The 22,125-nt window shown below is 39.3% G+C and overlaps 5 protein-coding genes across 5 annotated transcripts; 2 read left to right on the forward strand and 3 right to left on the reverse strand.

Moving 5' to 3' along the window:
* Nucleotides 1-2,646: 2,646 nt before the first annotated feature.
* LOC103950998 (protein FAR1-RELATED SEQUENCE 5) lies at nt 2,647-5,618 on the forward strand. The gene is made up of 3 exons (XM_009362274.3): nt 2,647-2,776; nt 2,983-5,369; nt 5,451-5,618. The coding sequence occupies exon 2, from the start codon at nt 3,065-3,067 to the stop codon at nt 5,201-5,203; it is 2,139 nt and encodes a 712-aa protein (XP_009360549.1). The 5' UTR covers nt 2,647-2,776; nt 2,983-3,064; the 3' UTR covers nt 5,204-5,369; nt 5,451-5,618.
* A 172-nt stretch (nt 5,619-5,790) lies between these two features.
* LOC103951078 (BAG family molecular chaperone regulator 8, chloroplastic) lies at nt 5,791-7,709 on the reverse strand. Its single transcript, XM_048579001.1, has 2 exons — nt 6,967-7,709; nt 5,791-6,861 (listed from the first exon to the last, which is right to left on the reverse strand). The coding sequence occupies exons 1-2, from the start codon at nt 7,567-7,569 to the stop codon at nt 6,073-6,075; spliced, it is 1,392 nt and encodes a 463-aa protein (XP_048434958.1). The 5' UTR covers nt 7,570-7,709; the 3' UTR covers nt 5,791-6,072.
* Nucleotides 7,710-10,471: 2,762 nt separating this feature from the next.
* Nucleotides 10,472-16,371, forward strand: LOC103951000 (alpha-1,4 glucan phosphorylase L isozyme, chloroplastic/amyloplastic). Its single transcript, XM_048579002.1, has 15 exons — nt 10,472-10,879; nt 11,347-11,585; nt 11,690-11,791; nt 11,942-12,118; nt 12,219-12,494; nt 12,693-12,964; nt 13,061-13,178; nt 13,264-13,650; nt 13,741-13,893; nt 14,003-14,131; nt 14,296-14,532; nt 14,744-14,820; nt 15,295-15,481; nt 15,575-15,775; nt 15,906-16,371. The coding sequence occupies exons 1-15, from the start codon at nt 10,669-10,671 to the stop codon at nt 16,020-16,022; spliced, it is 2,883 nt and encodes a 960-aa protein (XP_048434959.1). The 5' UTR covers nt 10,472-10,668; the 3' UTR covers nt 16,023-16,371.
* Nucleotides 16,372-19,704: 3,333 nt separating this feature from the next.
* Nucleotides 19,705-20,691, reverse strand: LOC125474688 (zinc finger protein ZAT9-like). Its single transcript, XM_048578666.1, has one exon. The coding sequence runs from the start codon at nt 20,674-20,676 to the stop codon at nt 20,053-20,055; it is 624 nt and encodes a 207-aa protein (XP_048434623.1). The 5' UTR covers nt 20,677-20,691; the 3' UTR covers nt 19,705-20,052.
* Nucleotides 20,692-20,775: 84 nt separating this feature from the next.
* On the reverse strand, nt 20,776-21,672 carry LOC103951077 (zinc finger protein 614-like). The gene has a single exon (XM_009362360.2). The coding sequence runs from the start codon at nt 21,670-21,672 to the stop codon at nt 20,776-20,778; it is 897 nt and encodes a 298-aa protein (XP_009360635.2).
* Between the last annotated feature and the right edge of the window lie 453 nt (nt 21,673-22,125).

Below are 22,125 nucleotides of genomic sequence, written 5' to 3' on the forward strand. Positions count from 1 at the left end.
ACCCCACCTGCAACCCCTCCCTTTCTGCCTCCCGAGCTTTCCACCCACCTCCCTCTCCTCCACTCTCTTCACCTTCCCTCCCATTCAAAATCTAACCAAAAAAAAAAAATTCACAAATCTGAACCCAAATTGTCCAAATCATTGCACCCCACCCAACCCTTCCTTCCCCAGACCACCTCAACTGTTTTTTTTTTTTTTTAGGGGGTTGGGGGGGGGGGTGTGGGCGGTGGACGGGAAGATGAAGATGAAGATGATGAAGGGGATGGGGGTGATGGGATCTGGGTTTGGTTTTTTTTTTTTTTTAATTAATATTTTATTAATTTTTTTAATATAAAGTGTGCCCCGCCTCATGCCACGTCAGCATTTTAACGGAGGAATTGACAGACAATTGACGGAAGGTATGAAATTGTAACAAATTCGTAGATAAGGTATGACATTGAAACTTTTTAAAAACAACATATGAAACTGTTAATGACCCAATAATTAAGGTAATTCTGTGTAATTTACACTTTCTTTATTTATGGTAATAAGGATGAGAGAATAACTTGCTCTCTAAGTAATACAAAGTTTAATAGAAAAAATCATCTAGATCCCAAAGAAGCTTAAGATTTACACAAGCATACGGTTAAATATTAATTACTAGCAACCTTTTCTTTAAACTTGCTCTAAATATTCTTAAATTGAAAATTCGGTTTAGGTCAAAGAATAATCTTGAATTTTGAAGCAATGCAAAAAAGAAGGACAAGAAAAACGATCCTTACAATTTTATTTGGATACTAGTGATATTTTAGAACAATCAAATCTATCGGAGGAATTTGAACTCAATAAAAAAAAAAAAAGGCGAAGCCAACCAATTTAACCTAGAACTGCAACAAATCGCATAATTAAAGACATACAAGTGATATTTTAGAACAATCAAATATATGAGAGGAATTTGAACTTGTGAAAAAAAAAAAGAGTTGGATGCAAATCTCAGCCAACTGACCTAACTTGGAACTGAAACAATTCTCAGCTAACTGACTTAACTCAGAACGTGAAAAAAGAGTGGGACGCAAATATATGAGAGAATTTGTATTTTAAGCCTTTAAGTTTGAGTTTTTCGGTTTAAAGGTGTAATTAGTTATGAATTTTGAGTACCCTAGAGGAATATCTGTTTGCATTTTTTTTTGCAATAAAGAATGATCTTATAACCTTTCTTCTGGTGAGGATTTGAAGTTCGAATTTCAAAAGCATCAATGAATTTGCAATAGTAGAATTCATTGGAGACGTGATTGAAATCTTCTAAAAATGGTGGCTTTTACTAGTTTATCTTTGTTGTGACCTATTTATAGTAATCATGATGAGAAAATAACTTGCTCTTCAAGTAATACAAAGTCTAATAGAAAAGATCATCTAGATTCCGAAGAGTTCTTAATTTATCTTTGCTTAAGATTTAGATATTCACATCGTTAAATATTAATTACAACCACCTTTTCTTTAAACTTGCTCTAAATATTCTTAAATTGAAAATTTGATTTAGGTCAATGAATAGTCTTGAATTTTGAAGCAATGCCAAAAGGAAGGACAAGAAAAACGATCCTTACAATTTTATTTGGATACAAATGTGATATTTTAGAACAATCAAATCTATCGAGGAATTTGAACTCATGAAGAAAAAGGCAGAAGCCAACTGATCTAATGGTCTTTTGATATGGGTCTAAAGTAACTAAAAATTGAACCTATTCCAAAAGTCAAAAGTCACTAAAATTTGGACCTGTTTCAAAATGTGGCCTATAAAATTGGACCTATTTCAAAATTTCTCTAAATTGAAACAAATCTTATAATTAAACAAATACATGTGATATTTTAGAACAAACAAATACATGAGAGGATTTTGAACTTGTGAAAAAAGAGTTGGACGCAAATCTTAACCAACTGACCTAACTCGGAACTGAAACAATTCTCATAATTAAACAGATCCGGATAATCAAAGCCTACAAAACTAATATAAGGCCATCTCCAACCGAAGGATCCAGAGGGTCAAAAATAACCTGAAAACTATCTCCAACTGAGAGTCAAGTCAAAGGGCTCATGGGTCTCACTGGACAAAAAAACGGCCTAAGGGCTAACCGGCCCAGGGCCAGGCCAGAATTTGAAAACCAACGGTAACTAGTTGACGTCAGCTAGCCGTTATTTTTTTTTTATATTTTTTTTACTTTTTTTTAATTACAAAATTTGTTTTAAAAATTGTAAATTTTTTTTCTCTGTAACTTCCTAAACCATTAAACATTACATAACATTAAGTAACATGAAGCAACATTAAACAATATTAAACAACATTAAATAACATTAAACAACATAAAAATTATATTGGCTCTATGACCCTCGGTTGGAGATGATTTTTTGTAACAGGACTAAAATGAGTGCTCTAGCCCTTTGACCCCCAGTTGAAGATAATAAGAAATATGATCATGCACTGTTTAATAAAATATTAATTTCTTAGAGAGTCAGAGGGTTCAAACGAGCCATCTGGCCAGCCTTCGGTTGGAGATGGCCTAATGGGCTTTATTTCAGCCTATGGACGAAGCGTATCAGCCGTCCGATCTCCCAATACACCTCGCCCAACTTAAACCATCGGACGGCTCACGTAGTGTTTGTATTCGGTAAGCGAAAGCGGAGCGTAATTGTAGTCCTCCCATTCCTCTGGTCCGCGGCGGCGCGCATTTTCGTCTCTTAAAAACTCCCATCACCTCTCCTTCTTCTCGCTCTCACTCTCTGCAACTCCAAAATTTGTAAGGTAAATTTTGAAAACCCTTTAAATTTATCAACTTTAATACTCTGACGACTTCGAGAGGGAGTTTCTGGTAATTTAATCTGAGTTCTTAGATAACTGTCTAATATTTTGTAGCAGAATTTTGATTTGGGTCCAAAATTCGCATGATTTTTCATATTTTTATGCAAAGAATGAGAATTTGAGTGTTTTTTCACTTAAATTTGCTACAGAGTTGAAGGGTACCCTTTAGTTTTGAGCTGTAATTTGTAAGGTTTTCGCTTTCGGAAATGGAGGGTACCCTCTAATTTTGTAATGCAAGAGGGCATTGAAATTGAACAGTATATCATCATGGAGGCAGAGCCTTCCGGTGAATGCGGAGGTAAGGTAGTGGACTCGAATGTGGCATTGGAAGGCGAAAGCTATGGACATTGTGTCGTAGAGGATGTCGAAGCTCCGGTGGTGTTGGATGATGGCAAAGAGGGTGATGTGGAGATTGACTTGTCACGGTTAGTAGGAGGTGGGATTATAGAGCCCACATTGGGTATGGAGTTTACCTCCGAAGACGATGCTAGGAATTTTTACAATGCGTATGCTAAACAAACGGGGTTTAGCATTCGCGTGAACTCATATTACCGCTCGAAGAAGGATAATTCGATTATATCTAGGGAGTTTTGTTGTTCTAAAGAAGGGTTCCGCCGGGAGAAAAATGCAAAGAGAGATTCGGGCGAGGATGTGAAGAGAAGGCGTGCTAGGGCAATCACTAGGGAAGGTTGCAAGGCTCTGATGACTGTTAGGAAGCGCGAAAATGGGAGATGGTATGTGGTGAAGCTAGAGAAGGACCATAATCATGAGCTGGTCACTCCTGCTATGCGGCATTTTCTTAGGTCGCATAAGCAGGGTTTTGATCCTGACAAAAGTTGTAGCAACTCTTTCAGTTCTCCGGGATTGTCTTTGGATTCTTCCGCAGATGTCTTGGCTGATTCTGGCAGTTTTGGAAAGATGGCATTTGCTGTGCAGAGTGATGCCAATTATATTGGAAGAGGCCGGTTGAGCACTTTTGGCATCGATGCCCAAAGTTTGCTTGGGTTTTTTAAGGTTATGCAAGCGAGTGATCCAGCATTTTATTATGCAATACAGGTTGACGAAGAAGAGAGGCTGAGTAGCGTCTTTTGGGTTGACACAAGATCAAGAATCGCTTACAACTGTTTCTCCGATGTTGTAGCCTTTGATACTACTTATCAAGTGAACCAGTACAAAATGCCATTTGCGCCATTCACTGGAGTAAATCATCACAAACATTCAGTTCTGTTCGGTTGTGCATTGCTTGCAGATGAGTCTGAATCTACCTTCATTTGGCTCTTCACAACTTGGCTTGAGGCAATGTCTGGACGGCAGCCAGGTCTAATTATAACCGATTATGACCCAACTATAAGTCGAGCAGTGCAACAAGTTTTTCCTCAATCAATTCATCGATTTTGCAAGTGGCATATCATAAGCAAAATGCCGAAGGAAATGGGAAATGTATATAGTGTAACCCCAAGGACTTTTCAAGTTGAATTTGATAGATGCATTAACAAGAGCGAGACACCTGATGAGTTTGAATCAGCTTGGCAGATGCTTCTTGATAAGTACAGTCTTAGAGAGAGTGATTGGCTTCAATCGCTTTATATTGATCGCAAATTGTGGGTTCCGGTATACATAAGAGACACATTCTTTGCCGGGCTGTATGCTGCCCAGCGGAGTGGGAGTGTGAACTCACTTTTTGATGGCTATGTGAATGCTGGAACTACCTTACAAGATTTTGCAGCGCAATATGAGAAGGCTTTAGATGAGAGATATGAGAAAGAAGCAAAGGCGGAGTTCGAAACTTTTTATACTAAACCGGTTCTAAAAACACCACTTCCTGTGGAAAAGCAAGGAGCAGACATCTACACAAGAAACATGTTCACCATATTTCAGGATGAAATTTTTGAATCCCTTCTGTTTGCTGTGAAATTAAGTGCAGAGGACGAAGGAACAAGAACTTATGAGGTAGCAAGATTCAACGAAGAACATAAAATTTATTTCGTAGCTTTTAACATAGGTGAACAACTAGCTAGTTGCAGTTGCAAGATGTTTGAATTTGAAGGGATCCTCTGCAGACATGTGCTTGCAGTGTTTAAAGCCACAAATGTCTTTACCCTCCCACCGTGTTATATCTTAAAGAGATGGACCCGAAATGCGAAGGAAGAGGCTATGTTGGATGTCCTTCCGTGTGTCGAATTACAGGGAAATTCTCAAAAGGGCAGGAACTTGCAATACAATCTTCTGTACCAGGAAGCCATTAAATGTGCAGAGGAAGGGATGGCATCTGACCAAATCTTTAAGGTGGCACTCAACGCATTAAGAGAGGCTAGGGTAAAAATTGTCAGTGCCAAGCAAAACGCCATGAAATCCATGCCTCAAAACTAGAAACTAGGGCTAGGACAAGCTATCAAGGGAGATGACGCCGCAATTGCTAGACAGGTAGGCTGATAGTTCCCGTCGACCACCAGAAAGGACTCTTCTGAAGAAAATAACTTCAACAAATACTTGTCAGGCCAGTGATTAAGGATTCAGATAAAAAAAAAATGCAGATGTAAGTTACTTTTGTTGAGATAGTCATTCCTCTGCGTCGAACATCCGCACCTTCTCTTACATGGTTTTCTCTCTTTTGCAGGACAACAAAAACTAAACGTTTGCCAACGCAGCAAGTAGATGGAGGATATGAGACTGACATTCATTCAAGTTCGAGGTTTTTCTTTCTTTTGTCTGTTCGTTGAATATAAATTCATGTTAAAAAAATTCCAAGCATTACGTTTAGAGATGCAGCTTAAGATTTGAAGTACTTGGCTTTCTGGTTTCCATTTTCCTCTTGAAATAAGTTTCATTAATCTGCACTGGGTTTCCGTAACATGAACTTAGGTGTCTTTGTATCTTTGAAGAGATTTCTATAAATTCGAAAACCCTAATTCCTTTTAATTGGTAAACGTTTGAAAGAGAGAACAAACAGGAAGCAGTAAAAAGTCGAAAGAAATCAGGTTAAATTCATCATCCAAAATACAGAGAATCTTTAGGTGGAAGGTTACATCTTACAGAATAGTGTTCGGACTCCCTCTATCAGCAGCCGAGGGAAAGGATCAAACACCCATCCGACATCTATTTCTTGGTGTTCTACTAATCGACCAAAACCTAACGATTAGAATGACATTTGTGGATGATACAATGGCGAAGACCTAATTTCCACCCCGACAGCCACACACAAACTGTAGGACCCAAACATAAACTCAGGTTACATTCCTTCATTTCACAAGTTTCACAGGCTTGTTTCTCTTTACCATATCAGCTTTCGACTCCATCTTCACTGGCAAAGGAGCTGAGAATAACAAATACTCATTCCGAGCCTGACCATGGCCTTTGGTTTCATATATATCTTCTCTTCTCGGAATCATTCTGGCTCTAGGGTTTCTTTCTCCATCACTACTAGCCTCTGGTGATCCACCATTCTCTGTGAATGCCTCCTCGTCATCCTCCTCAGTCTCCTGAACAAAGGCTTTAACTTCTTCAACCTCACTGCAAAGGTTCCCAATAAGCTCTCCATGATCATCACTAGAATCACTCCCATCCCCACTCGAAACTGGTTCATCGGAGTTGCTAATGACCCGATACACATTCCCATTTTCCGCAAAGCTCACATTTTTCTTGACCTTAGGTTGAAGCCCATGCCTTTTCACCAACACCCCATTTTTAAATCGAAGTCTAAGGTTTTCTTCATCTTCATCACTGACATGCTGAAACCCTTCAAGCTCCACATCTTCCTCATCATTCTCCGAAACTCTTGCAAACCCACGAATCTTCTCGATCCTATCCCTCAAATTCTCAATCTTCTCCCTCTGATCCCTTCCCAAATCGCCACCGCACTTGGCGGGCAAAACCCGTGATTTGTTAACATTTTGACCAATCCTCACATTCTTCACTGCTTTCAGTGAAAGCCCATGCCTTTTCATAACAACCCCATCAATGAACTCCAAAAACCTTACCAAATCTCTGCTAATCAACCTCTTCCCATCCCTAACAATCGGATCGCCGCTCTGGAAACAAAGTGCACAACCAAAAACCTCTAAAAAAATAACAAAAAAGGCAGTAACTTTATAAAAAAAATAGTAAAATTGCAATTTACCCATGAAATTATTTACCTGAATCGAGTCAAGCTTGAGAAGTAAATCGATGGATTTCTGAGAAATGGCGTGAAAATCCAAGTGGGTTTCACTGGAAATCGAGGATTTGAGAGAGGTGAAAGCAGACTTGATGAATGCGAGGTCTTTGAGCTGCCTGAGGGTTTGTGATCTGCGAACGAGGAAAGCACGGAAGTGGGTTTGAATCACTCGGGCGGCGGAGTCTCTGAGAGACCGCGAGTACGGAGAGTGGGAACGGTGGGAGGAGGAGGAGTAGTGGTGGTGGAGGGAGGCTTCGAGGGCTTCGATGCGGGAGAGGAGGGAGAAGATAAGTTGGTCTTGCTGTTCTTGGTGGTGGAAACGATGTTTTGGGTCGTGGGATTTGTGGGTGTGGTGATTGGGGTGGGAAGAGTAGGGATCTGGTGGGTTAGACTGGAGGAGCTGAGAAGCGAGGGCTTGGAGAAGTGGGTCCGTGGCTGCTGGTAGTGGTGGACAGGGGTGGTGGGATTGGGTGCAGCAGCAGGTGTTGTAGGAGCTGGTGCAGCAAATGGCGGTGGTGGGGAGTTGGGGTTGGTGGTGGTGAGGGTGAGGGTGAGGGTGGTGGAGGTGGAGGTGGGAGGCCATTTGTGGAAGCCAAGAAGGTGAAGTGTAGGAAGGAAATGATGGGTTTATGGTAGAGGAAATGGGGGTTTGGGTCTTGAGTAGAATTTGATTCCATTGCCATGGATGCTGTCCAAGTAGCAATAAACTATAAAATTTGAAAATTTAAGGATTTGGATGATCCGATAATTAAAGCACGTAACTTTATTACACTTTAGATCAGAAAGTGACGTGACTATCACGTGGCATGGCCCCCAGGCTGATGGTTTTTCTTTTGTTGGTCTTTGTATAGTCAACGGTTTTGGAGTCCATTTGGTTAAGTGGCCCTACATGTCCTTACTTACTAGAATTGAGTATGAGAAGACTCAAAGAGAAAATCATTACAACCTTGGAGTTTACACATTTTTACAAATTTTGTTAGGATCCGAGAAAAGAGATGTGAGTCTCGCCTTAAAATCAATACTCGTATACTCAAAGTTGGAAATGTGGGATCAACTAAAAGGACTAGTTGATTTGATTCTTATTTTTCACTTTCTCTATTTCCAAGTTCATCGATCTCATACTCTCTCATTTTTATAAGGTGATGTTAGACATATCAATTTTTAACTATATTTTATAAACCACATAATACGACGATTATTGTTTGATTTTTTCTTTAAATCATCCTTCAACCATCAATCATCAAATGATATGATTTATAAAATATGGTTTAAAAACAGGATAAAAATGAGGAATTGATGAAATCAGCAGTTTTGGTTGCTAGCTTCACCAAAATCTGAACCAATGGTGGTCGTCGCTTGTGACTCATCAAATGACATGTTTACAAGTGGATGGTGCAAATAAAACGAACCAGAGATATAAACCCGTGCAATCAAGAATTTTTTTTACAATGGAAATATAGATGGTACACCGCGTATTTTTATGTAAATAGTAGAAAATTTTATTATTTAAGTTATTAATTTTTTAACATATATATTTCACCATTTGTGTAGTAACACGCGATGTACCACCCTATATGCTGATTACATTTAAAAATCTCTCTGTGCAATCATAGACAGAATATAATATTAAAACTGTCAATTTATTTAAAGTAGTAATTTAGACTGAAAAATAGCTCCAATCGATGCCGGTTTGATCCGAAATTTGTTGCCATATTTCTTCATATTTATATATTTTATTTATGAAAAATTAATACAGATTGAAGAGAGATCCAGATCCAGTGCAATTGCAGAAACCATGCAAATGTTGCACTCAACTGGCTCTAAATTAGTCAAAAGAGTTGACTCATCATAATCAACAAATAAAGGCATGCCATGTGGATGATGTGGTAACCATATCAAAATTTGTGTTTACACCTTAAGATTTGACTATAATAATTAGTGGAATTGTATTTTTCTTTTTAAAAACGATATTATCTCTATTAAAGAGGAGGATGTGGATTTAGTTTCACAATATGCTAATAATAATGTGGTACAAATTCGTCTTTTGCTAGAATCGAGCCTAAAACCTCTCACTTATAAGTTAGAGGAATATTGCTAAACCGTAGTGGTAGTTAGGGTAATTGTATTAAATAATATATTCACATGAAGAGAAATACTAAAATGACTTTATGGACTATCTATCACCCCACAGTTTAACGTGAATTCCAGTGCTAAAAGTGGGGTGGCTCAGAGTCCATATAGAGTCTCACTTTTATCATTTTTCTTCACATGAATATATTTGACGCTCAAAGAGTTATTACATTAAATACTTATAAGTATTGTAGCTAATCTCTGAACTTTAAAGTTGATTATTGCTGAAATATCAATTTTTTGTTCCTTTTCACAATCAACATTCTAATTTAATTTTAGTTGATTTTTAATAAGAAGATTCAAATTTAGATAAAGAAAATAAACTTAACCAAATGACAATAGAACAAAATGATACAACTTTTTCACATAGTCCTACGATATTCAATTCAAATACCCTTATAATAAAATCACACACATAATACTTTATTTTTGGAATGAAATGTTGTGCGGAAGCTTCAAATGTGAAACCAAAGCTAATACGGCAAAATATGACAAGACAAATAATCCAAAAAAAACACAAGGATTTATACTGATTCGGCGTAAGCCTACATCCAGTTCCGAGACAGCGAGAAAATTCCACTAATGTCAAAAGGAGATTACAAATAGAGTTTTAACTCTCAAACCCAATAGCCCACATACACCCAGTAGCTCTCACTCTCACAAAGAACAAATGGAGAAGATGGAAACATATACCAAATTCCTTCTCTCCCAAAAGCCACAAAATGTAGCACAAATATCTTTGATTGAGTGATCACTAACAAAAGGGGATTACAAACAAATGGGAAGGAGCAGCACTGTTTCAAATGGGAGAGCCGAATGCTCTCTCCTCTGCTCTCCTTGCTCTCTATTTTTCTCCTCTGAAAACAAAAGGGTTGCAGCTCTCTTCTCTCTCTCTACCACACAACCGAATGGAAGAAAGCAACCAAACCCTCCATTATGAAGGAGCCAAAACTCACGGGTGGTGAAGAGAACAAACACAATAATAAAAGGTGTTGTTGCTTTTCCCTTTTTTTTCTCCCCAAAACAAGGAAAGGTGTTGTCCACCTTTGTTTTGTTTATTCTAAAGTATATGGCCACTTGGCCACATAATCCAACATGAAAGAGTGGACAGAGTAACTTAACTAAAAAGAATGATTTATGTGAAATGTGTTCATCGTCACAGATGTATTAATCCACTAATATACCGTCATGCCTATGTTTTTCTCACATATTAACGGGTACGTACTACTTCGGTGGAACATTTCATGTAAGATGAAACCACTGGTACGGATGCACCACTTCTCAACTGTCATATGAATCAGAAGTGCAGAGTGCATTTAGTAAAAGAAACAGAGTGGGGCCCGTGATCAATGGAAACTGAGAGAGAGAGAGAGAGAGAGAGTGAAGTAGAGAGTGAAGTCTCGTGAAAGGAGATAAGAAGGTAGATCCTCATAATCGCAGTAGTGTCCGCATCACATTCACAAACAAACGAACGAGTCTCGGTGGCTCAGTGACTTAGAAACTCAAACACTGAGAGAGTCGTGTTCTTCTTCTGAGAGAACATTTTACAGCAATGGCAGCTTCCCAATTCTCTGCAACTCGCAGCGGACCAGAGGCAGTGTGGCATTGCAAGTCGCAATCCAAATTGATCGATTTCTGTTCCAGGAAGAACAAATCCAAGCTTTTGTTCACAAGGACCTCGAATCGGAGGCGGTCGTTTTCCTTCTCCGTGAAAAACGTTCTGGACAAGCCTCACGAGCTCAAGGATCCGATCATCGAACAAGGTCCTCCTCCTCATCTTCCTCTCTCTTCTGTGATGCTTTGATTGTTCGTCACTCGATTAGTTTACATAAAAAATGTATTACAGATCCATGCTTTGTTCATCCGGTGATGATAATTTACTATCCGTGTTTCCAATCAAACTTAAATTTTGAGGAGTTTTTGAACATGGGGTTTGTTAATTAGATGGCTGAGAGCTTGAAAATCATCTGGTTAAGATGGATTTTAGCTATCTTGAATCGATAGATGGCGCGTGTTAGCTGATGGGTTTCGGATCCTTTTTTTATGCTGACATGGTAGATATGTGATTGGTTTGCTGGGAGGGTTTAGGATCATCCCCATCAAATTCTCAATTTTGATATATATATATATATATATATTGGAGAGATTGTGCCTTTCTTCCTTATGTTTTAATGTAATGATTCGAGATATTGTGTTTTACTCAATTTAGCACTCTCTATTTTTTACTTAGATGCTGCAAGCGCATTCAGCTCATTCACACCAGATGCTGCATCCATCGCTTCAAGCATCAAATACCACGCAGAGTTCACCCCGTTGTTTTCTCCGGAGCAATTTGAGCTTCCAAAGGCCTTCTATGCAACTGCACAAAGTGTTCGTGATGCGCTCATTGTTAACTGGAATGCAACAAATAATTATTATGAAAAATTGAATGCAAAGCAGGCATATTATTTGTCAATGGAATTTTTGCAGGTTTGTCATCAATTCCCTGTATTTGTTTCCCACAAGTGCGGATGTGCATTTCTGTCACCTATAGCCTGCAATATGCCTCGTTTCATAAAGTTCTGTTTTTGTAGGGTAGAGCGCTGTTAAATGCCGTTGGTAATTTAGAGCTAGATGGTGCATATGCTGAGGCTTTAAGCAAACTTGGACACAAATTAGAAAATGTTGCTAACCAGGTGAGGTTCCGACTAGTCTTTACTTTTTCGTTAAAATTTGGTTGCAGGACATTCATATCAATTTTGCGTTAGTTATGGCTCTCTTTCTTCTCTCCATGCTTTGCGTTCGTGTGTTGGTGCAACCAACTTATATAGATGATTTGATTATAGGAGCCAGATGCTGCACTTGGAAACGGGGGTCTTGGTCGGCTTGCCTCTTGCTTCTTGGACTCTTTGGCAACTTTAAATTATCCGGCTTGGGGTTATGGACTCAGGTACAAGTATGGCTTATTTAAACAGCGAATTACAAAAGATGGTCAAGAAGAAGTTGCTGAGGATTGGCTTGAGGTATGCATGCTTTCTGTGTTTATATTTCGCTTCAACAACTCACCTTCTTTAAAGGTTTTTGGTGAAATCGTTATGTCTTATTAGTTACTGAATCTTGCAGATGGGCAATCCATGGGAGATTGTGAGAAATGATGTCTCCTATCCAATAAAATTCTATGGAAAGGTTGTTACTGGATCGGATGGAAAACGACATTGGATTGGGGGAGAAGACATAGATGCTGTTGCCTATGATGTTCCAATACCAGGATACAAAACTAAAACCACGGTCAACTTGCGGCTTTGGTCGACGAAAGCTTCATCACAGGATCTTGATTTGTATGCTTTTAATTCTGGAGAGCACACGAAGGCATCTGAAGCTTTAGCAAATGCTGAAAAGGTTGTATATTGTGCTCCTTTCCTTTCGGTTTTCTTTATTTTCCAATTTCCCTTTTAACTGCTCCAGAGAAAACAGGCTTGTGTCCGCTCATTTTCATAAATCTTTCTTGTAATGAATGTGGTTTTCATCAGCCCTCAGTCAATTTGATCCGAAAATATAGATTTCCGGTTTTATATCTGTTTTTCCAATGATTAACAGATTTGCTACATACTTTATCCTGGAGATGAATCAATGGAGGGCAAGGCACTTCGTTTGAAGCAACAATATACTTTATGTTCTGCATCTCTTCAAGATATCGTTGCACGTTTTGAGAGAAGATCTGGAGCAAATGTCAAATGGCAAGAGTTCCCCGAGAAGGTCGCAGTGCAGATGAACGATACTCATCCAACCCTCTGCATCCCTGATCTGATGAGAATTTTGATTGATTTGAAGGGCTTGGACTGGAAGGAGGCGTGGAATATTACTCAAAGGTAACACCTTTTGTGATTATGTAGGAAGACTTGTTAGTGGTACATGCTTAACTGTAGCAATTTCTTTTGCCTTACATCCTGTCACGTGTGTTCTAGAACGGTTGCATATACAAACCATACTGTTCTACCTGAGGCCTTGGAGAAATGGAGTTTGGAACTTATGGAGAAACTGCTTCCTCGACACGTTCAGATCATAGAGATGATTGATGAGGAGGTAAAGCAGGACTGTGTACTAAATTTAAACAGTTCTTACCTTTGGAGATTTTAAATTGGATTTCTTGTGTTTGCAAATTCTGCAGCTCATTCAGACCATAATTTCGGAGTATCACACAGCAGACTATGATTTATTAGATAAGAAACTTAAGGAGATGAGAATATTAGAAAATGTTGACTTGCCTGCCAAATTTGCGGATTTGATTGTTAAACCCAAAAAGAGTTCCATTACTGTTCCCAGTGAAGAAATTGAAGATTCAAAAGAGGAAGATGAGTCTGCTGACGAATCTGCTGATGAAGAAAACGTACCTGTGAAGAAACACGAAGAGGAAAAACAAAAAAAGGTTGTGCTGGAACCACCGAAGTTAGTACGTATGGCGAATCTGTGTGTTGTGGGTGGTCATGCAGTAAATGGTGTTGCTGAAATACACAGTAAGATAGTGAAAGATGAAGTATTTAATTCATTTTATAAGGTAAGCCTTGACGGTTTTTGTAAAGACAAGGCTCTTTCAAGGTTCAAAAATTGCTTTTCTATCGATCTCTAACCGCTGCAAATTTGGCAGTTGTGGCCTAATAAATTTCAAAACAAAACAAATGGTGTGACACCGAGAAGATGGATCCGCTTCTGTAATCCAGATTTAAGTAACATTATAACGAAGTGGATTGGCACGGAAGACTGGGTCTTAAATACTGAAAAACTGGCTGAATTACGAAAGGTAAAAAGCATAAGAATAAACAATTTGGAGTTTATGTTGACTTTTGTATAAATTTTGCAGTTTCGGTGTTATGGCCAATACTTATCTCAGTTATTTGATTTTGTTATAGTTTGCAGATAATCAGGACCTCCAAACCCAATGGAGGGAAGCAAAAAGGAACAACAAGTTGAAAGTTGTGTCGTTGATCAAAGAAAGAACGGGATATTCTGTCAACCCTGATGCAATGTTCGATATACAGGTATTTTCTATGCATTAAAATCTCCTCCAAATGTGTATTAAATAGATGGAGGCCTGCACAGCCAACTTCATGCATAGTTGGTTTATTCACTGCACAAATTTCCTTGTGTTTCTCATCATGCCTCAATCAAAGTTCTCTTTTCTTATTCGCATGTTTCTGTTCAGGTGAAGCGTATTCATGAATACAAGCGACAACTGATGAACATTATGGGAATTGTTTACCGCTACAAGAAAATGAAAGAAATGAGTGCTTCGGAAAGGAAGTCAAAGTTTGTTCCACGAGTTTGTATGTTTGGAGGAAAAGCATTTGCTACGTATGTGCAAGCCAAGAGAATCGTGAAATTTATCACAGATGTAGGGGCAACAGTGAATTGTGATCCTAGTATTGGTGATCTACTGAAGGTATGGATATCTTCGGTGTTAATAGTGTCCTGGCATTAACAACTTGATAAAAACAAGTGATTTGCAATGCTTTATTGACTTACAGTAAATATAAGTTGGCTCTGTAAAAGAACAAACACACACAATATCTTTACATGCGTGTATTTTCGATTTGCTGTGAGTTCATCTGAATTACCAACCCACTAATTTTTATTATCGATTGTCATATTAGGTTGTCTTCATCCCTGATTACAATGTCAGTGTTGCTGAACAGTTAATTCCTGCAAGTGAGCTCTCACAGCACATCAGGTAATGCGGTCTTATTCGTTATATGATTCTTACTTTTGCTGGCCACATGATTTTTCTGTCTGCGAGGGGTAAGTGGAGAAGCATCAGTATTGGTTTTAAAAAATTTCCACTGCTTAAGTTTTAAGCAATAATTGATAGTTTAGTAGAAAAAAGGGGTTTGGCAGGGTTTGCGAGAATAGCCAATAGTCAAATTCAAGCAGATTAGCTGGGGAAGTTATAGTTTTTGCCGTAGCCAACTTGAAGTACATCGATTACACTTGTAACTTGTAGACCAGAGAGTTCAGAGTGTTGTGTATTAAATTAAAAATCTAGGTGAGCCTTCCTTGTGCTGGATAATATATCATGGGATCTTACTCGTACAAGGCATGGAGCTTGAGCGGGAATGACTTCAGTGGAACTGATTGAAGCTAAACATACGTGCAAACCAACTGTTATGTTATTTCGACCTTTATTCAATTGTTATTTATTTTGTAGTACCGCGGGGATGGAGGCCAGTGGAACCAGCAACATGAAGTTTGCAATGAACGGCTGCATCCTAATCGGGACTCTGGATGGTGCCAATGTTGAAATAAGAGAAGAGGTTGGAGAAGACAACTTTTTCCTATTTGGTGCTGAAGCTCATGAGATTGCTGGGCTGAGAAAAGAACGAGCCGAGGGGAAGGTTTGTCTCAGTAACCAAATTGTTACTTTCATTCCCATGTTATTGTTTAAGAACTGCCTTTGTGATGCAATTTTGATGTCTCTCTTTATGCAGTTTGTTCCAGACCCACGTTTTGAAGAAGTCAAGGAATTCGTCAAAAGCGGTGTTTTTGGGTCAGACAATTATGACGAACTGATTGGATCCCTGGAAGGAAATGAAGGATTTGGCCGTGCAGATTATTTCCTCGTCGGCAAGGACTTCCCCAGTTACATAGAATGCCAAGAGAAGGTTGATGAGGCATATCGAGACCAACAGGTGAGATAATTCGCGGCATACATTCCTCCTTGGTACTGATACATCGCCAGCATACATTTACTCTGCTGAATCTCAACATGTTTTATAGCCCTGAGCACTAATGTTTTTACCTGATGTTTTCTGGTGACAGAGATGGACGAGAATGTCGATCCTGAACACAGCAGGCTCGTACAAGTTTAGCAGTGACAGAACCATTCACGAATATGCTAATGACATATGGAACATCAACCCCGTCGAGTTGCCATAGAAGTTTCTGCTCGTAACCAAACACGGTCTTACCACGTTGTTGTGATGATCCTCGGATTTTATTGTTCCCTCTCTCTCCTTCTCATGCAAAGGTAAACTGCTCGGAATAAAAGGGCAGCGTTTGGTTGCTACACTATTACCTTAAATGGTCGGGAAAAAAGCGGTTTTTTTAAATAAGCACCACCATCTCGTTTGGTTCAGTAAGAATTAGTTTTTTTTTTGTAACACGAAGACAAGTTGTAAGAGGGAAAATGTACTGGAGCAAAACAAATGAGTTAGCTCTCGTTTGGCACACCGTGTAGCACCCTGGATGGTACTAAATAATATGAACCTAGTGTTTGTTGGCATCATGTATAAATTGATCGCCGAATAAAGTTAGCTGCTTGATGGCTTTTAGTACTCTCTACATCCGTTAGTTAGTACGCTAAAAAAGCTCGGTATAATATAGTAATAAATTTAGAAACGTAACTTGATTTATAATGCAATCAAGCACTTAAGCCTAGTGTTTGTTGTCCTCATGTATAAATTAATTGCCGGATAAAGTTAGCCGCTTGATGGCTTTTAGTACTCTCTACACCGGCTAGTTAGTACGCTTAGGGTGTGTTTGTTGCACCGGACTGTCTTGGACTGGATTAGCTTCAGGGACTAAGTTGGACTGGCTTAGACTAGATTAAGCTGGACTAGTTTAGTGAAGCGTTTGGTGTAGTGTCGGACTAAGAAGTAGGATAATAAGAAAAATGAAAAAAAAAACCCATGATATATTACAAAATATTTTATTTTCTTCAACTTCAATTCCAACCAAATATTAACGTTATTCCTGTTAAACATTCCATCTTCTCTATGTTCAAAGTATGTTGGTGTCACTCAAATACCGTATTTAATCCAACCTCCTTCTTCTAGCAATTGCCACTAGTGCCATCTACCATACTAGATATTGCAAATTCTTGAGATTTCAGAACCAACAATTGATAATTTGTTTCACACTTAAACAAAAACCCATCCACAACAAAGCAACCCATCACAATTTTTCCCCAAAAATATCAAATTTACACAAAAGAATCCATGTGGGTTTTGCAAATAAGGAAATATACCAACAAGAACAAATAATACAAAAGACATACATCAGATCTAGCAAAAACATATACATACATATATGTGTGCGTGTATGTACATGTGTGTATATATATACACATATATATACAAACCCAGAAAATGGGGCTTTCTATAATCTCAGCTTAAATTAGAAAGAACCACCATTGCAAACACCATTAAACCAAATGGAACATATTCAAAAAGCTGAAATTCATATTATATTACCAAAAAAATAAGCAAATCTGAGGAAGATTGAGGATATATCGCATTACATCTTTCCATCTGAAAATATCAGTTCTTTGTGCCCAGATGGACTTCGCGGCCATCATCATCTGAATTCAACCTCCTTCTGAGCGAGCTGACGCAGTGCTACGGCGGTGGTAGCCATCGTCGAGACTTAGATAGAGAGAGCGGGAGATGACCTTGGGAAATGGAGTGGGGTGGCGCCGGCATCGATCTAGGCCTCAGATCGAATCGACCCATCGGTGGGTGCTAATTCGATTTTGGGATTTAGGGGTGGGTGGTAATGAGATAGAGCAGGGAGAGAAAAGAAGATCCATGCAGGGAAGGAGTGGAGGATTTGACGTCGAGGTCGTTGATTACGATGAGTAGTGAACAGACGAAGCAGACGAAGGAAAGGCTTAGTAGTCTGCTGCATTTTGAGGGGTTTCGCTAAGAACCTCTAACGAAGTCTCTAGTCGAGGCGAATCCCGTTTAATCCCACTAAAACTAGTCCCTGGGATTACCAAACACGGAACTACACTAATTTTTAATGTAGTCCAATCCAGTGAAGGCTAGTGAACCCAAACAAACACCCCCTTAAAGAGCTCGGTATAATATAGTAAAGAATTTAAAAATGTAACTTAATTTATAATGCAAGACCTAGAGTATTCCCATTTGAAATTAAGCCCACCCCTACGATTAGGCTGGGCCGGTCCATGACCTACAAAATAGGATTGATCCCCGCTAAATGTGAATTAAATACTACAAACGATTCTAATTGTAACATCCTACATCGTCCAGGAGAGTGAATCTTGTAAGCCTTCTATGTATATTCCCATCTCTACCTAGCACGAGATTTTTTGGGAGCTCACTGGCTTCAGGTTCCATCGGAACTCTGAAGTTAAGCGAGTTTGGGCTGGAGCAATCCCAGAATGGGTGACCCACATTGCCCAGCGGAGTGGATCTTGTAAGCCTTATATGTATATTCCCATCTCTACCTAGCACAAGGCCTTTTGAGAACTCACTGGCTTCGGGTTCCATCGGAACTCCGAAGTTAAGCGAGTTCGGGCGAGAGCATTCTCAGGATGGGCAACCCATTGGGAAGTTCTCGTGTGACTTTCCAGAAACAAAACTGTGAGGGTGTGGTCGGAGCCCAAAGCGGAAAATATTATGCTACTGGTAAAGTTGAGTCCGGTATGTGATGGGGGCCGGGCCAGGGATGTGTCACTAATACACAAGAAGAGAGATTCAAAGTAAAGTACAAGAAGCGAACATGTTAACCTCATAGTTACTAACTCACCTAATTCGCATATGCATTTTCATGCCCATTTAGGATGTTTGTCTAGTCTTTTAGAAAAAAATGAAGACTGTCCCTGAGCTGTAAGTGCAATGCAAGACTTAGATCTTGCTTTCTTGCACATTGGTTCTAGTAAATTGCAATGAATTGTGGGCAAGTAGAGAGAGAGAGGGAGAGAGAGCCAAAGTCTCACATCTTAAATTGTTTTTTTTTTTTGAGAGCATTGCAAGCACATGGCCAGAAGAGTACAAAGATTGAATCAAGTAGTGAACCCATCTACACTCACATGATCTACCATTTTTTGTGTGCATATATATGGCACAAAAGTTTTGCATATTCAATTCTGTTGTGTGCATCTCTGCAAGTGGGTGGGCAACTTCACTCCTCTCATGAACCTAAGGAAAAACATAAAAAAAAGGCCCACCCCAAACCAACAAGACTTTTTGATTTGCGAGAGTCACGGGGCAGGAGGGAGGAGGGGGTCTATCATACGTTGTCTTACCTCATGTTACTCTTAATTATAGCAAGTACTAAATTCTCACTATCATATAAATACGTACTAAGTTATTTGTGTATCTATAATTTATACATGTTCGTGCCCTGAAAAATCAGCTTATTTGAAGCGTACTGAAAGCCAAGCTTATAAGTCAAAGATTGGAGTTCTTAATGCCTTAGATCTAGGATGTAACTAGATTTTTGAGTTTGAAATGTACTTTAAGTTGTGCAGTTGAACTGCTTTCTTTTGGGTCAAGGCAAAGGCATCTCTAGTTACTTGCAAAAGAAGATTAATACATAGAGGGAAAGAAGTAAATAATACGTATGTTATGGTTTGTCATGTATTATGTATAATTGTCTTATTTAGATAGTTTTCACACTGATTGAGACCATATAATCGAGCAGAATCACAATACAAGGCGGTCCTATACTTTGTGAGAGGTGCCCGACAAATGATATGGTCGGAACACCCTACACAAGTTATAAAAATTATTTAACTGTCTCAATCCTCACCAGCGTTTCTCACACTGTGAACTTCATTTTCAATCACCATCCCCACAAAATGGCCAAAACAATGTGGCAGAAAAAGGTCACCAAAATGAGGTGTTCTGTTCAAACTTTGTGGACTTAAAAGCAAAAGAATGGAAAAAAGAAGGTAAAAAAGTAACATTTCTGCTCATCTGTTGCCGTATATTGACAGTTTTTCAAATGTAATACAGTTCTAAAGGACAGAAAATTCATATTTCAGGCAATAAGTTCCAAAAATGTATCAGTCAGCTGCAGTTTTGGAACCATATATGAATATATTTCCACATGGATAGTAAAATCCAGAAATTGGACAAAAAATTCCTGGGTTGCTACCTAAGCTATAAAGAGAAGCTTTACCACTTGAAACTTCAAAAGCTGCTTTTGATGGAATCACTTCTCAGTTGGGCATCAGATCCATCAACAGCTCCTGCTTATGTTCATTTCCAGGCCACCAGGACTTAAAATCAACATCACCATTTTCGATTGGACGGCTAAGATCAAATGCATCGCAGATGTCGGAAATCTGCTGCTTCAGCACTCTGGACTCTTCTGCACCTGTCTCGTGGTCTTTGCCGAAATGAACTCTCTTGTGGCCACCCAAAGCTTGGCCTGTTGCAAACACCTTCAAGCAGATGGAGCACTTGTGACCCTTATTCTCAATAACTCTTTCCATCTCCTCTTCTGCTGCTGAACTATCACTGCATTCAGTCTTGGCAAGCTTGCAACTGTACTCCATCTTCGAAAACTTGTTAGTCGGAATTCCATCTTCATAATCCTCAATATTTACCACAGAAGTGGTGTTGGTTGATTTGTGAACTCTTTGGTGGCCTCCAAGTGCCTGATACGTGCCGAAAACCTTGTTGCAAAGCCTGCACTTGTGCTCTCTTTTCTTCTGGGAATCAGCAAAGACTTCAGATTCAGTAGCATATAACTTGGGTTTATTATTCAAACCTGACTTCATTGATCTGAATGCTGCTACATCCGATTCTACTTCCTCGATAATATCCACATTCATTTCCATTTCAGTATCACGCAACCCAAATACAGATTCCTCATCCAGTCTCGCCTCTTATATCCTACACCCCTGAAGAACCTATCTTCCATTTCGACATTTTTTACCTCAGTCATTCGCAAACCCAGAATTATTTTCGCTAAATTCAAATACTTTCTTCTCAACGGAGACATTCTTACAATCAGAAATGCAATCAACCAATTTCACAGTATCATCACAAACCGATACACCACCCTTATTTCCCATGATCCAATTCTTTAAGCCTGGTGATTGAACCTCTAAAGACAAGGAATTATTATCCGAAGACTCAGTGACCGAACTAATTCGACCCCAATTGCTTCCACAACCAGATATGATCATCAAACAAATTGCCCCCTCTACTACTTCTTCCCCAAATTCAGCGACATACTTAGATTCATTAACACTGAAACTAGAAAAAGAACAACTGGAATTAGTAATCTTGTACCTCAATCTTTTCGATCTTTTCCTCCGAATCAGCCCCATCGTCTCACTGCTGTACTGACAGCAATCCACAGAAAGCTTCTTGCTTGAAGAAACAGTCTCCAATCCATCAGTTCCCCTAATACTTTTCGAGTGGCATCTGCTATGAGTAGCTAAAGCTCTCAACGTTTTGAACCCTTTACCACAAACTTCGCAGGACTGCGTCTCCTTCCTCTCCCTCCCTGAGTGATGCCTCATGTGCCCGAACATCGCTCTCATCGAATCAAACCCTTTGCCACAAACCCTGCACCTGCAGACGATCTCTTTTTCTTCCCCTGCAGAAGCTTCGAACTTCGAGTGCCCTGAAAATTTCCAGGACTTTTTCGGGTTCACTCGTAATCCATAACCAGCGTGATCATCGTCTTCAACCTCAGAATGTGCTCTGCACATTTCGATATTTTTCTCAGTTTTAGCCGATTTCTTTGCTCCATGGCACCTCATGTGACCTCCCAAGACTCTGCCGCTCAAGAAGCTCTTTTTGCAGTGCTTGCACACATGCTCCATCGTCCTAACCAGAAAAGCAAACGAACCCAGATCCCAAAACCAAGAAGGACTCCAATTTTCCGAGAAAGTTTGAATCTTTCCACCGCATTCCAGAAAAACAAAAACCAGAAAAAAGCTCAAGAAACAGAGGATGCTGAAAACCCAGATCAGAGATGAAGCTTTCTTGCTTCTTTCAAAAGTGATTGGAGAAGAAGCACTTCTTCTGGGTTTTGTAGAATTTGTGGGCAAGAACAAGATCTGGGTCCCTAATCAAAACCTCTCTCTCTTGGGGAAGAAACGATTCAGATTTCAGGGTTTTGGTTTGAGCAGTAAGGTCTCTCTCTTTCTTGGGTGGTGCTTGAAGAAATGTAAATGTGGAAGCCAAAAGGCAAGCAATATCTCTGTAACTGCAGCACTGACTGAGAGTACTGCCTTGCCAGTAGCTGGCAAGACTAGACACAACGAAAAAGAATG

This window comes from the organism of the source record quoted next, unplaced genomic scaffold (assembly GCF_019419815.1).
Source record: "Pyrus x bretschneideri cultivar Hongxiangsu unplaced genomic scaffold, Pyrus_bretschneideri_v1 Contig13, whole genome shotgun sequence".
In the NCBI taxonomy this organism is placed as follows: Eukaryota; Viridiplantae; Streptophyta; class Magnoliopsida; order Rosales; family Rosaceae; genus Pyrus; species Pyrus x bretschneideri.

Excerpts from the sequence above, each read along its gene's own strand:
- LOC103950998 (XM_009362274.3), top strand. The coding sequence starts at position 3,065 with ATGCAAGAGGGCATTGAAATTGAACAGTATATCATCATGGAGGCAGAG.
- LOC103951077 (XM_009362360.2), bottom strand. The coding sequence starts at position 21,672 with ATGGAGCATGTGTGCAAGCACTGCAAAAAGAGCTTCTTGAGCGGCAGA.
- LOC103951000 (XM_048579002.1), top strand. The coding sequence starts at position 10,669 with ATGGCAGCTTCCCAATTCTCTGCAACTCGCAGCGGACCAGAGGCAGTG. Across the intron at positions 11,586-11,689 it reads TGTCAATGGAATTTTTGCAG|GGTAGAGCGCTGTTAAATGC; the intron begins GTTTGTCATCAA and ends CTGTTTTTGTAG. Across the intron at positions 13,179-13,263 it reads TAGAGATGATTGATGAGGAG|CTCATTCAGACCATAATTTC; the intron begins GTAAAGCAGGAC and ends CAAATTCTGCAG.
- LOC125474688 (XM_048578666.1), bottom strand. The coding sequence starts at position 20,676 with ATGGAAATGAATGTGGATATTATCGAGGAAGTAGAATCGGATGTAGCA.
- LOC103951078 (XM_048579001.1), bottom strand. The coding sequence starts at position 7,569 with ATGGCCTCCCACCTCCACCTCCACCACCCTCACCCTCACCCTCACCAC. Across the intron at positions 6,862-6,966 it reads TCAAGCTTGACTCGATTCAG|AGCGGCGATCCGATTGTTAG; the intron begins GTAAATAATTTC and ends CTTTGTTTCCAG.